The sequence below is a fragment of the Callorhinchus milii genome, unplaced genomic scaffold (genome assembly GCF_018977255.1).
Source record: "Callorhinchus milii isolate IMCB2004 unplaced genomic scaffold, IMCB_Cmil_1.0 Scaffold11, whole genome shotgun sequence".
Lineage (NCBI taxonomy): Eukaryota > Metazoa > Chordata > Chondrichthyes > Chimaeriformes > Callorhinchidae > Callorhinchus > Callorhinchus milii.
The window spans coordinates 6,475,971-6,489,195 of NW_024704752.1; the positions used below are offsets into that span (position 1 = coordinate 6,475,971).

A 13,225-nucleotide genomic window follows, 5' to 3' on the forward strand; every position below is an offset into this window, starting at 1 on the left:
ACATAGATGTGATTTACATAAGTTGTGATTGATATAAGAGTGACTTGGGAATCTCAAAGAGAATTTAGGAGGAACTATTTCTGAATTTTCTCCCCCAATTAGCATCCTCCTTCTCCTCTTTTAGATCATCATTCCTCTTCGACCGTGCTTACTGTCACCTCATCCCTCCCCCCGGCTCGGAGTCAGACTCCCCCACTGTTATGCACTCCGTGACGCTGCTCCACGTGATGGCCGCTATATAAATGCACGTTGCTGTTATAGCGAGAATGTGGAACTCTTTGCCTGAAGCGACGGCTGAATCAGATAGTACAGATGCATTTAAGAAGAAGCAAGATATCTATATGAGGGGGAAGGAAATGGAATGGTACATAGGAGGGAGCAAGGAGCGTGGGGCGATTTATGTGGAGTATGAACACCAGCACAGCATCTGATGAACCAAACGGCCTGTTTCCAGGCTGTGCAGGCCAGGTCGGAGGTTCTCAAACTATGAGAGGTGCTCTTTTTATAACTATATTTACCAAAACCCTTCTACTTTATTATTTGTATTCTTGCACATATAGAATTTTCGTTCTTTGTGTTGTCTTAGTAAACTATGGGAGGCACAATTGTTTTTTTTCTTAGCTTAGGGTGGCTCACTATGACAAAGTTATAAATTCTACAATTGCCAGCAATTGTGTCCATCAACCCCTGCACATTGAGAATGAAACCATTTTGAATGCAGACAATATCCTCATTGCACAATAAGTTAAAGTAGAGCAACTAGTACTCCAAATCTAATAATGAATATCAGACGAAATCAGAGCACACAGCCTAAGCATCAGGTTTGACCCCCAATTATCCTTCCTCCCCCACATCCGGTCCCTCACCAGCAACGCTTTCTTCCACCTCCGATGCATCGCCCATCTCCGCCAATACCTCACTCCAAAAGCCGCTGAAACCCTGGTCCGTGCCTTTGTCACCTCTCGGTTGGACTATTCAAATGCCCTCCTCGCCGGTCTCCCCTCAACTACCATTCATAAAAATCCAGGTCATACAAAACTCTGTCGCCCGCATTCTTACCCGCACCAAACTCCTCCCTGATTACCCCAGTCCTTTCCAGACTGCACTGGCTGCCTGTCCCAGAGAGGATCGACTTCAAGATCCTTACCCTTGTCTTGAAATCCCTCCAGTCCTCTACAGCCCCCTACCTCCCTGACTTCCTCTCACCTCACAGCAGTGCCCGTTGCCTTTGATCCACCAGGACTGGCCTCCTCCTTGTCCCCTGAGTTCTCCGCTCCACAATCGGCGGTCGTGCCTTCAGCCACTACGCCGAGGCGCTGGAACTGCCTTCCTCACTTCCTTCACCTTGCTCCCTCTCTTCCCACTTTCAGGTCTCAGCTGAGGACCTTTCTTTACAACTGCGCCTTTGGTCACCTTCCTCCCCCTCCCCGGCTTGGCCCCGTGATCCGTTACTGTGAAACGCTCAGAGACGCCGTCCGGCGTGGAAGGCGCTATACAAATCCAAGTTGTTGTTGTTGAAATGTGTTGCATCAATGGAACATGAATTTCAATTGCATGAGTTGAAAATATACCAATCAGTATATTATGCCGAAACACTATCTGTATCTGCATCACTCATGAATTTAGATTGCATCACAAAGTATTTCTCCTGGTTCCCTCTAAAGCCCTTGCATTGTCTAATACGATCCCGTTATCCAGCCTTCGACAGTGTAAATGGGATATGGCCTAAAGGAGGAGAATGAAATTAATTAATCAGAATGGATGCTGTACTTGTGTTACTTTGAAATTAGCCAACCTTTCGTATTCTGTTGGAATTTTTAATTACTGACTGTGAGGTATTATCTCAAAATGTAATACAACAAGTCCCCAGACAAATTGAATTATCCCATCATTAGAAGTGCCACTTGGTTAACAGTATGAGACCAGTGATGATCACCTTGACAAGCTTTGTGCAATCATCACCAATAGTGGAAACAAGGATAACATTTCAGAGTAGAATGAAAATCAGTATGACTTTCCATTGACAAACTGTTTTATCAATCCAATCGCAGTATATGGGAGCGTTTTTCCCCTACAAGTGGATTGGAACCAAAACGTTAAAGGTAATAACAACAACTTTCACTTTTTAGCTTGAACCACCCCGGGTGGCCTCTCAGAATGCTTAACAATGGTGGAGCCGAGACCAAGGTCGAGCCAAGGGGAGGGGGAAGGTGACCGTAGGTGTGGTCGAAAAGGAAGTTCTTCAGGTGCGACCTGAAGATGGGGAAGGAGGGGGCGAGGGAGGGAGTTCACAGTGCAAGACACAGAAGTAAATGGAGATGTGCAAGGGTGGAATCCAGTGTTTGCACCCAGGTTTGGTGGGGACATTAGGAGGCATAGGTCCCTAAAAGATGATGAAACAGAGCATACAGTTAAGTACAATTATCATCATTCTTCCACATTTCCACGTTTCAGTTGTTGGTCGGTACACTGTAGAAAAAAACATGGGTGTAATAGGACTTTGTGAACACCCTGTAGAGCATTTTCCAGCCTTGTGCTCTATTTGTCTATTGCAAAACAGTGGTAACACTATTCTAGGGAAACACACAACTGCTAGAAATTATAGGAGATATCTGTCAAAATTACTCAATCAACCCAAAGCAGCAGACTTGCATGTTTCAAGATGCAGTTCAAAATCCTGGTCCTCACCTTCAAAGCCCTCCATGCCTTACTTTCCCTTACCTCTGCGACCTTCTAACCCCCTACCAACCAGCCCGCTCCTTCCGCTCAGTGGGTTCCTGCATGCTTCATGTCCCCCGCCACACCCACCCCACCATTGGCGGGCCTTCTACCACTCTGCCTCCACCCTCTGGAACTCCATCCCGCAGTCCCTCCACCTCTTCCACTTTCTTGTCTCCTTCAAGTCCCGTCTCAAGACCCTCCTCTTCGACCGTGCCTTCGGTCACTCTCCTTCCGCCCTTGCCCTCCACCTCCTCCCCAATCCCGACCCCCAGCTAGGGTCCGAAACATTGATTGTCCAGTGCCTTGGGAAGTTCTCTTGACGTGAAAGGCGCTATACAAATGTAATTTTGTTGTTGAAGTTCTCATTTACTTCCCGATTCCAAAATAGCTGCCTCTCACTCATCACTGAAATCTGATATCATCGATTGATTTAACTGCTAATGTGGGGGGTGGTGGGGTGGTTGTATTTATTTACTGTTCAATGTATTTTTATAGCATTATTTCTATACTAACCTTAGGCTTTTTGCAACAATGGGAAAGCAAAGAGACAATCTGATAGTGCTAAACATTGCTAGTGCCACCCTGCTATTCTGTATTTTCTACTCTTACAACATCCGCACAAGATCTGTTTTTCTGAGATGTTCCTTTTGAAATCTTAAGTCAGTTAAGCTATTGTTAAAAGAATAACAGCTCATTGTCATATGAGGAAATTATATTTTTTCTCTGAGCAGTGAATTATGTGACACCATACAACCTCAGAACTGTGCAAATATTTCTGAGCATCCTGCTGTGCATTGTGGCAGTGTGAAAGACAGCCTGAATTATGGAATAGTTTTGCATTAACTTCCGAATAAATTTGATGGAATCAGAAGTGGCATTAAGAAAAAAAATGTAGAACTACATGAAACTCTCCCCATCCAAAGTGAGTTCCAATTCATTTGATAAATGGGTGTTTTGCTATGATTAATTCCCTATTACTTAACCCAACATCAAATATATACACTTAAAAGCATCAGAAAGCAGTATTCAGTTAAAACCTGGTGTTTTCCAAAGCCCAATGATTTTGGTTTTCGTATCCAGATTTGCTGTGCAATGCATTAAATTTCAGATATTTCATAAAATGTATAGCCCCCACCTTCACGGCAGCTATTGTTTTGCCTACAAACTGCTCCATTATGAGTAAGAGGAAATAATTAACATATAAGTTTCGTAAATTATCTTAATTTATTAGATGATACAGCAAATTGATCTAAGGACCTAGGAGGCCATTCATCCCATTGAGCTTGTTTTGACAGTTTGTTAGATCACAGCCTTTTTATTATTCCCATTTTAATTTACTAAAATACTGCTGCCATATTTTAATACTGAAGACATTGCTATACATAACTCTACAAAAACCTGTACTGCAAACCATTAATAAAATTGTCCATCTCAATTATTCAATACTACTCACTACCTCATTATTCACTACTCTAGTCCAAATGAAATGCTTTCAGTGGTGCAAAGAAATCTAATATTAGAGTTTTTTCACTTGCTTATTTTTGATCTAGGCAAAAAAATTCACAATACAGAGGTACTTTACCTCCGTTTACTATGCCTGCCATATGTATTACTCTTCCCGCCAACTTTAATCCGCGTATATTTATAGAAAAGCTTACAGCAATGTTTGTTTTGTTCAGTCTCATGTCCTTCAGGCTGAAGAGGATGAGTCGTTAAACATCTTATAGTACCAACATTGCAAGGTGGAAATAGACAGATAAGAAAGTGTAATCAACTGCTTAACTTTTGATTTGGTTAAATTATGTTTACAAATGTCACTGAGCTACTGTTTTCTGATAAACTGCCTTGAAAGGGGATGATTTAACTGAGATGTTTACCCAGAAAGAAAGACGGGAAATGAATCAATGGTAATCAAAGGCCTAAGATGTTAGCAGTATGTCACCATTGATGAACAAAGTCATCAAACTATTTTAAAAACAAACAAATTACATTTATAGTGCCTTTCATGTCAGGAGGACGTCCCAAGACCTGGAAAAGGGGAAAAATTGATAATAAAATTACGTACACTAATGAGAGATTGGGAATCAGTCCTGTAAACTTCCCTCAAAATGGGTTGGAAACATTTCAGATAGATCCAGGGAAGAAGAGTACAGGCTTAGGGTTGTGAAATGCAATTATAAGTCATACTGGAAGCATTTATTTACATAAAGGGTGAACAATATCTGGAATAAGTCGCAAGAAGGATGATATTCTTCAGAAATGGCTTTTATGCAAAAAATGTAGGGTGGCATCCTGGAAGGATCACATCAAATGGGCCATAAAGATTTTTTTTATCAGAATCTCTTGTAAGCTTGTGATTAAATACTTAGAGCGTGACAAGCATATATCGTACTGCAGGGAATGGCAAAATATAATAATTATGCAATGAGTTTTGCACTCTCCAGCCAATAACTGTAACCTCCGTGGCTGTGCTGTAAATCTTGATTGGATGAATTAATTTGAACTAATTTTAAAATGGCATTAGGAACGTAGCATGCAAATTATGGTTTAAAAAGATAGTTGATTCCTATGCGAATAGCCTGTTTTTTTAAAAAAGGATTATAATGATAATCCTTACAATTGGTATATCACCCTTAAGATAGGAAGGCATCCTAAAACACTCCCTAGGATGTACTATAAAGTGAGTGACTTCATTGCAATCCTGCTCCTTATTCATGAAAATTACCATGCCTGAAAAGAAACACTTTGGATCCTTGTAAACCTCACTTGACTCCTAATCTCTATTCATGACAAAAGAGATCTTAAAAAGGAGCCTTGGAATATAGAGTTAATATGTAGAAGATGCTCATCCAGGAACCCATCCATTTTTAGACTAGTCTCCTATTCTGTCTTCTCCTAAAATCAGACAGTGACTTTCCTACCTTACGACTTCCACTCATTTATTGACAATTCTGGTTTCAATGTCTCAAAAGAAGCTACTTGTGAATGGAAACTATACAATTCCAATTGCTACAAACAAGACAATCATGCAAAAAAGATGATTTCTACATTGTGCACTTAGTGCACATTCAAAGAGGGTTTCATTATGATTTAAAGTAGGGTTTAAAAAAAGTGGAAAGTATATTTATGAATAGTGCATTTTCTTGAAATCGGAAGCTAATGTTTCATGACGATGATAGTAAGCAACATTGCATTTATTTGCACAAGGCTAGGTAAAATCTTAGGCTTTTGTGTTGCTTCTCAAATTTTAATTTATAATGTGCTATAAAAGATAAATCATACGATATTTAAAATCCTCTACATCACATCAAAGTACAATGTACTCATTTACTTTGCAAGTGCTCAAATCTGCTCCAAGACTAACCCAGTGATTTTGCACTGAAACTGTAAGCTGAATCTGAATTTGTAAACACATACTAAGCAGCTGTATGCACATATGCAAGCATCTATTTTAACTGGTGTATTCAACTGTGTGGAAAAGCAAACTGGAAATAGTGACAGAGCTGTCAGAAAAATTACTTAGCTTGTACAGTGGACTTCATTTTTTGTAGCCGGATATGCATTACATTCTATGAGAAGCATATGGATCCTGCCATTTTGACTTTAATTGGGGTACTAACATCAATTGAGGTTCACCCACGTGTTAACCGAGTTTTTTGCAGTATAAAAGATGAAACATGGTACATTACCAATTTCTTGTTTTCTACCTATGTATCTTTGCAGATACTGTCTATGGATTGGATTGCCAAAAAGCAGATATCATGTGAAAGTGTTTTTTTTTATAAAAATCGTCCTCGAACCAGAATTATCCAGTGCTGGTTTTCAAAGAACTGGTGTCTTTGGGCAAATTACTACTTCACACTATGGTTCTACCAACAAATAAAACTGCAGTGCTGGACAGTTACCTTGGTGAAAAACTGGGTTAAGTAAATATGAAAATCGTAAGTCACCTATAAGAATACATACAACACCTATAAGCATCACTTTTGTGCCAGCCTCGCTCAATTGGTGGCACTTTCACCTCTGTGAGTCACAAGGTTATGGTTTACATTAGAACTTTAAAGTCATATTCTAGGCTGACACTCCAACGCAGTGTTGCTGTGAGCTGCACTGTTGGGAGGTGCCATCTTTCAGTTGAGATGTTAAACCGAGGCTCCATCCACCTCTTCAGGTGGACAATTCCACAAATAAAACATTGGTCATTCATTTCATGGCTGCTTTGGGGGCATTGCTGTGCACAAATTGGCTGATGTGTTCAAAGATAGTGATTACACGTCACAATAAAATCCCTTAACGTACTTTGAGATGTCTCGACAACATGATAATGCACAATACCAAATGCAAAAATTATTCTTATTATGAAGGTATTATTTAAGGATGATCCAACTGCCAGACTTCACTCTTGTTTCTGCTACTGCCAAAGGTCCAATTTGTAATTCAAAAAAGTTCACAATCCAAGTTTAAATCTGCTTTGTTGATAAAAATACTTCAGTTTTAAAATTGAAACAAAAATTGAAGTTAGTTTTTAAAACATGAATGCATATTTATAAGAATTCCCAACAAAATATGCCTTTGGCTATTGCTGTAAAAAATAGTCCCTTAGGCTACAGAAGTATTATGGCTTCAGGTTTTAGGAATCATTACCTTTTCTGAGCTGTTTGGACCATAGTTTACCACTATAGCCCTAAACCATACAATATTTGTTCAAAATGTTATAAATATTGTCCATTACTATAATTCATAAATTCAAAATTCATGAAAATACATACATTGATTTCTAGGTTAGCTCATAATGAATTTAGTAGCTTTTCTCTCTCTCTCTCTCCACTCCACAACTCCTCCAACCACCATCCTACTACAACAACTAAAAATGTGATAAAGAATAATCTTAGGATTAATTTAGATGAGGGAAGCCTACTTTCATCAAGTTAAATATAGTGAAGCATAAAAAGACGAGTTGCGCAGCAGTTTTAAGAACTTTCCACTTAATTCCAATTCAATTCTTAGACAAATTAAGAAATCTGCTGTTAGCTTTTTTCTTCCATTTTTCCAAGAATATTTTTATAGAAAACGTTTTAATTGTAAAAGCATAAAATGTCTCCATATAGAATGCATCAATTTTGTTCTACATGTTGCAAACCCTCAAAACACGTGGATTTGTGATGGCCCAGAGAGAGGCATATTGAGACATTTTTGAAAGGCCTCTTCCATTTTAAATCTATATTAGGATCATCTGAGAAACATCGGGATTTGGGGAGGGGAAGGGTTGGAAGTGGAACAAAAATACAGCTCCTCACGCTCATTGTCATCCAAAGCACTGGGCGAACAGAGGCATATTTAGTTGTAGTCCCCTTCCCTGCCCCTGGAGAATTAGATTGGAAGGTTAATTTTACACATGGTTAGCAATAGAATGATTACACTAACAAACTTGATTTGGGCAGAATATCTCCTCAAGCCATATCAAAACAGATTAGGATCATGCTTCACCCAAAAAATACAGTGAATCCACTTCACAGCATATAAGTGAAGCACTTTGAGACATCTCAATGATGTGATAAGGCACTATATCAGATGCGAGGATTATTATATTATTAAGTTATGAAGTGCAAAACATACACAAATGTAGAACACAGTTTATTTTTAACAGGTACACAGCAATGTCAATTAAAAAAGCCAGATAAGACAGGCATACTGCTGCTGTACATTAAAATGGCATGCAAGTATGCAACTAAATAAATTTACTTTCACAGACTGAGTAGGATAATTTCAGCAGGAAACAAACTAATAACGCAACCATTTGTGTCCTGTTAAACACCACCTCTGGCATAAAGTTAATGATAAATCAATATACACAGGCTTCATTGGTATGTTTATAGAGTATGACAAATTTACATCTGAAGTCTTGCTGAGGTGGTTATCAATGTTTAAATATGCATCTAGATTCCAACAAGATACAGAATTAGGGAAACAGCACACAGAATGAAATGCTAATAATGAAAAGTGGTTAAAAAGGAGCTGTTCTGTAAAAAACAAATCTTAATCGCTTTCTCATCTTCCCCACCAAGATAAAGGATCATTTTCTCTGAACGTCAGAATCATGATATCATTAAGGTTAATGCTTTACTAGAAACATTCTAGACATTCAGGGAATGAAAATGAAAACCTAGGGAATTGTCAAATTTTAGAAATTAAATCATATAAAAATAATTACACTACCCGATTCAGGTTCCTTTGTTGTAACTGAACTCCTCTTTTGCATGCCTTACCTTTAAAAGGTTTGCACTAAGGTTGACAACATTTGTGCATTATTTATGCTTTACAATAAATATTTAATCCCCTGCTGAAATCATATGCCTCAGATCCCCAGCTGAAAAGCAAAGGTACTAAAGCTGAAGCTAAAGCTGAAGCTTGCAGAACTGTTACAGTGTTAACTCAAAAATCAAATGAGAAATGTATCTGCCTCACAACTCTGTGCTGCATTCCGTAATAGAGTTTTTATAAAGCTAGAGATAAAGTCTGGTAAGAAGTCACTTTCAATATCTGAAACAGAATTTTAACACTGACCTCAAGATCTGCATCTTTCACAATTTCTCATACATTTTGAATAGCCTGAATGGAAAATATTTGAACAGTAGCTTGGAAATGCAGAGATAAAACATCTGGATTATATTATACATCATGTGTAAACCATGTATAAATGCATGTGCCAGAGGGATTTACAGTTGCCCTCAATTAAGTAATTAACAACAAATGCTTTTCATTTATAGATCATCTGAAGTTGAGTCAGTTGAATAGCTGGCTAGATTATACTTTAAGATAAAGATCAATAATCCTAGATATCAATCGAAGCCTTGCCTCATGAAATGTTTGAGTTTGCCCTTATTATGCTTCCCCCATATCATATTTCTAAAGGTTTCATTCCGATCTATATTTTGACTTTAAGCAGTTTAAATGCATCAAAGAGTTATGTCAGAGGCATCTTTATTTAAATGCTCAATTGCATCACATGTCCAAAATCAAATATCCACAATTGTGCCTTTAGAAGGAAGAAACCTTTCTCTCTTGCCTCAAAGTAACCTCTTGTACCACAGTCCAGAAGGGTGAAAGGATGACCTGCTATACGTGCCTACCTGTGACCCCTTGGATGACTTGCTCTCCACTTGCATTGTCACTGACAATTTACAACATGATCAGAAGAGTCTGAACAATTTTAACTCTGAAAAGGCAACTCTGAAAGAGAAAGAGCTAAACTAATTTTTTAAGATGACTAAAGACTGCACTGACGAGAGGTTTTTCAAAAAATTGAATTATGCACAGATACCACATGGGCACATCTCACTCGCAATGGGGAAACAGTATAGAACATAATTTAAGCCCTTAAAAGTTAAAGCAAATTGAAAGATCAGGAGTAATCCTGAGACATTATCCTTTGTGAAAGGCGTTATATAAATGCAAGATGTTATTCAACTTTTTTTAAAAAACTTTTGAAAAAAATTAAATCGCATACCTTCATCAGTTCAACTTTGCCCTTTGAATTTTCTATTTGTAAGCTCTTCATATTTGAGACAGTTATTAATGGCCACAACCGACAATCCCCAGATCTGAACAGGGAATCCTTTCAGGCATTACAAATGTAATTAATTACAACACAAGAAAAAAATCGAAGCATCTCCTCACTCCCTTTTTGTAGCTGCTTACTACTTGTTTTTGTCCAACGAATGCCTATGGGCACCTATATGGCCACAGCTAGTGTTAGTCTATTATCAGTCAATATGAAAAGTGGTGGATTAATCCTGCCAGATTTTGGCTTCTTCCATCAATTTTAGTGTTTTGTTGTCATGCAGTACTCAAACCGGCAGCCTGTGCCAACCTGGCAACAAAACACTCGGAACTCAAGTTAGTCAAGCCTGGCTTTTGAGCTGATGTCTGATTCATTGCTCTGTGACAAGAAGCATCATCCAAATCCAATTGTTTCAAATCATAGCTTGTAAAACGAGATGTAGATCAAAAATCCATTTGATATGACATTATTAGTAAATGCATTTACTGTGCATTTGCCTTTATAATGTTCATTTAATTTCTAATTTCAGGACATTGCTGTACACAAATTGTCTATTGTGTTTGCCTACAAGATGCAATACAATCTTGTGAAGAGCTTTGAGACGTCTCATGATGTGATGAGATGCTATATTAAATATAAAGATTATCATCATCAATCACATTCTTTGAGACATTTCTTTAACATGAAAAGCGCTATGAAAATATAGGTTATTACTGCTGAAACGGAATCCAGAAACTTGGAATGGTAAACACACAACAGTTGCTTTAAGATGAAACTGAAATAATGATGAATAAACTACTTTCACGGTCATGTTCAACTACATTGTTTTTTTTCAGTGTTGCACAAAGCTTTGTGATAAAATTTTGATTGCTATGTGGCCATAAAAAAGCATAAAAAGATTTTGAAGTTAAGCAATTTCCAGGTTTTAGGCATAGTGCATTTGCCTCATAAGCGAGAGACCTGGGTTTGATTCCTGGCAGGGCGAAATGTTGGGCAAGTTTCCTTACTCCACACGCCTCCGCTTACCTAGTAGTAAGTAGGAACCTGGTTGCTAGTCGATTGGTGGATCGCTTTTTCGGGGATAATAATCCCTCAAAAAAAATAATTTGGTCACTCAATTCATGATTGTTTGTGGGACACTGCTGTGCGCAATTGGATGCCGTGTTTCACCCACAAACATACAGTCAATTCACTTTACAGTATATTCTGTGAAGCGCTTTGAGACGTCTAGAAGACATGATAAGGCGCTATATCAAATGCAAGGATTATTAAGTAAGACAATAAACAATAACTATACACTCCGATCGTCTGTCCTGACCATGAACCATGAAACGCTGCCCTCAATTTTCCTTTCTCTCCCTGCCCACTCACTCTTTTTGTTTCTCTCTCTCCCCCTCTCCCTCATGCCCTCTCTCTCCCTTAATCACTCGCTCTACCGCCTCTCTCACACACATACTGCCCCTTTCTAACCTCTCTGTCACACACACACTCTCCTCCCTTCTCCCCCTCCTCTTCCTGACATACTGCAGTAACGGGTGTCATTATTCCCACTTTCCACTGCATCCTGCCAACCCCCAGCTCCTGCCGCTGCCATGGGAGGATGTTCACCATGGAGGGAAGGAACGGAAGTTGGAATGTTGGAAATGGTCTCAGGCCGGATAAAATCCCTCGCTGGGCTGGATGCGGCCTGCTGGCTGCCAGTTGGACCATGCTGATTTCCCCACCCTGATTGATTTTGATAATATTTCAGTCTTTATCATTCTCCACTCAATTTGACACATTGTCACTCTCAGTGCTTTACAAGCTTGTTTTAAGTGTGCTTGTGGATAATCATTTCAGATCACTATGAGTCAGATGCAAAACACACTAAAAGTTATAGTGACTACTGAAAAAACAAGATACGAAGTTGAAGGGTAGAGAGAAATCAGGTCTCTGAAGTTGGGATACCCAATGCAAGTTCCATCACGTCTATTCTTGTTGAAGACTAAGCGCTACATAAAATGAGGGCGGTATAAAATGTGATTAACATCATGTAAATAGATTAAGATAACAGGCATGTATATGGTTAGAAATGCACACATTTCCAGTACATACATTTTCAAGACATCCTAAAACTTTGACGAGCAGTTCCTTACAGAATTTTGGGAAACTATTAAATTACTAACATGATGTACAACAGTTGAGGAGTTTGGTTGCACATACCTTTTCCAAAAGAAATCTTGTCAAGTTAGGTGGAAACAAAAATATACATTTTTGCAAGACAATCAATGATGTGCTATCTAGGTTTCCAAACCTACAAATAAATCAGTGTCAATTAGTGTTATATTTCACAGCAACACTTACATTGATTGAAGAAAAGGAGCCACTTCTGAATTCTTTTTAAGGTGGAAATTGAAAAATTTATAAACAAATCACTTACTTTGTTTGATTAACCTCTTGTCTGCCACAATGATGTTTTCAGCGTCAATGATGATGACTCTTCCGTCCCGAGGTCCCACTGCAAAGTTGTCAAAGCTGACGTCCAGGAGGTAGAGGGCAAATTCAAAATCGTTGTTGGTTAGCTGTTCAGCGATTTCCAGTAACTGCCAGGCTAGGTCCATTCGCTTTTCCCAAGGTGAGTTGTAGTAATTCCAAAGTTCATTGCCTACATAATTTACAGCCACCATTCTCCCACAAGCTCCAAGATACTTTGCAAAGGGCCATCCTTCATCTGATGGAAAACTCTGTAGACAAGATAGGGGAAAATGTTGTCAAATATTGTAGTTCCACACATTAAAGTTTAAAAATTTATAACACAGCCTGCAGGCTACATGGGTTTGCACTTCCTTATACTGGATGTTATAAGTTCAGATTCAAAAAGTGGATGTGATGAACTTTATGTTTTCATCTACAAGGGTCTGCATAAGGTATTAGTAATTGACCAGGTGTAGAATGTTGGACTGC

General features: G+C 38.7%; 1 protein-coding gene across 2 annotated transcripts in view; it reads right to left on the reverse strand.

Moving 5' to 3' along the window:
• Nucleotides 1–13,225, reverse strand: part of dipk2ab (divergent protein kinase domain 2Ab) — a 112,966-nt gene that overhangs the window by 36,260 nt on the left and 63,481 nt on the right. For both annotated transcript variants that reach the window (XM_007892009.2, XM_007891922.2), the window contains exon 3: nt 12,702–13,005. In XM_007892009.2, the coding sequence (XP_007890200.1) occupies nt 12,702–13,005 (304 nt within the window). The remainder of the gene's footprint in view (nt 1–12,701; nt 13,006–13,225) is intronic.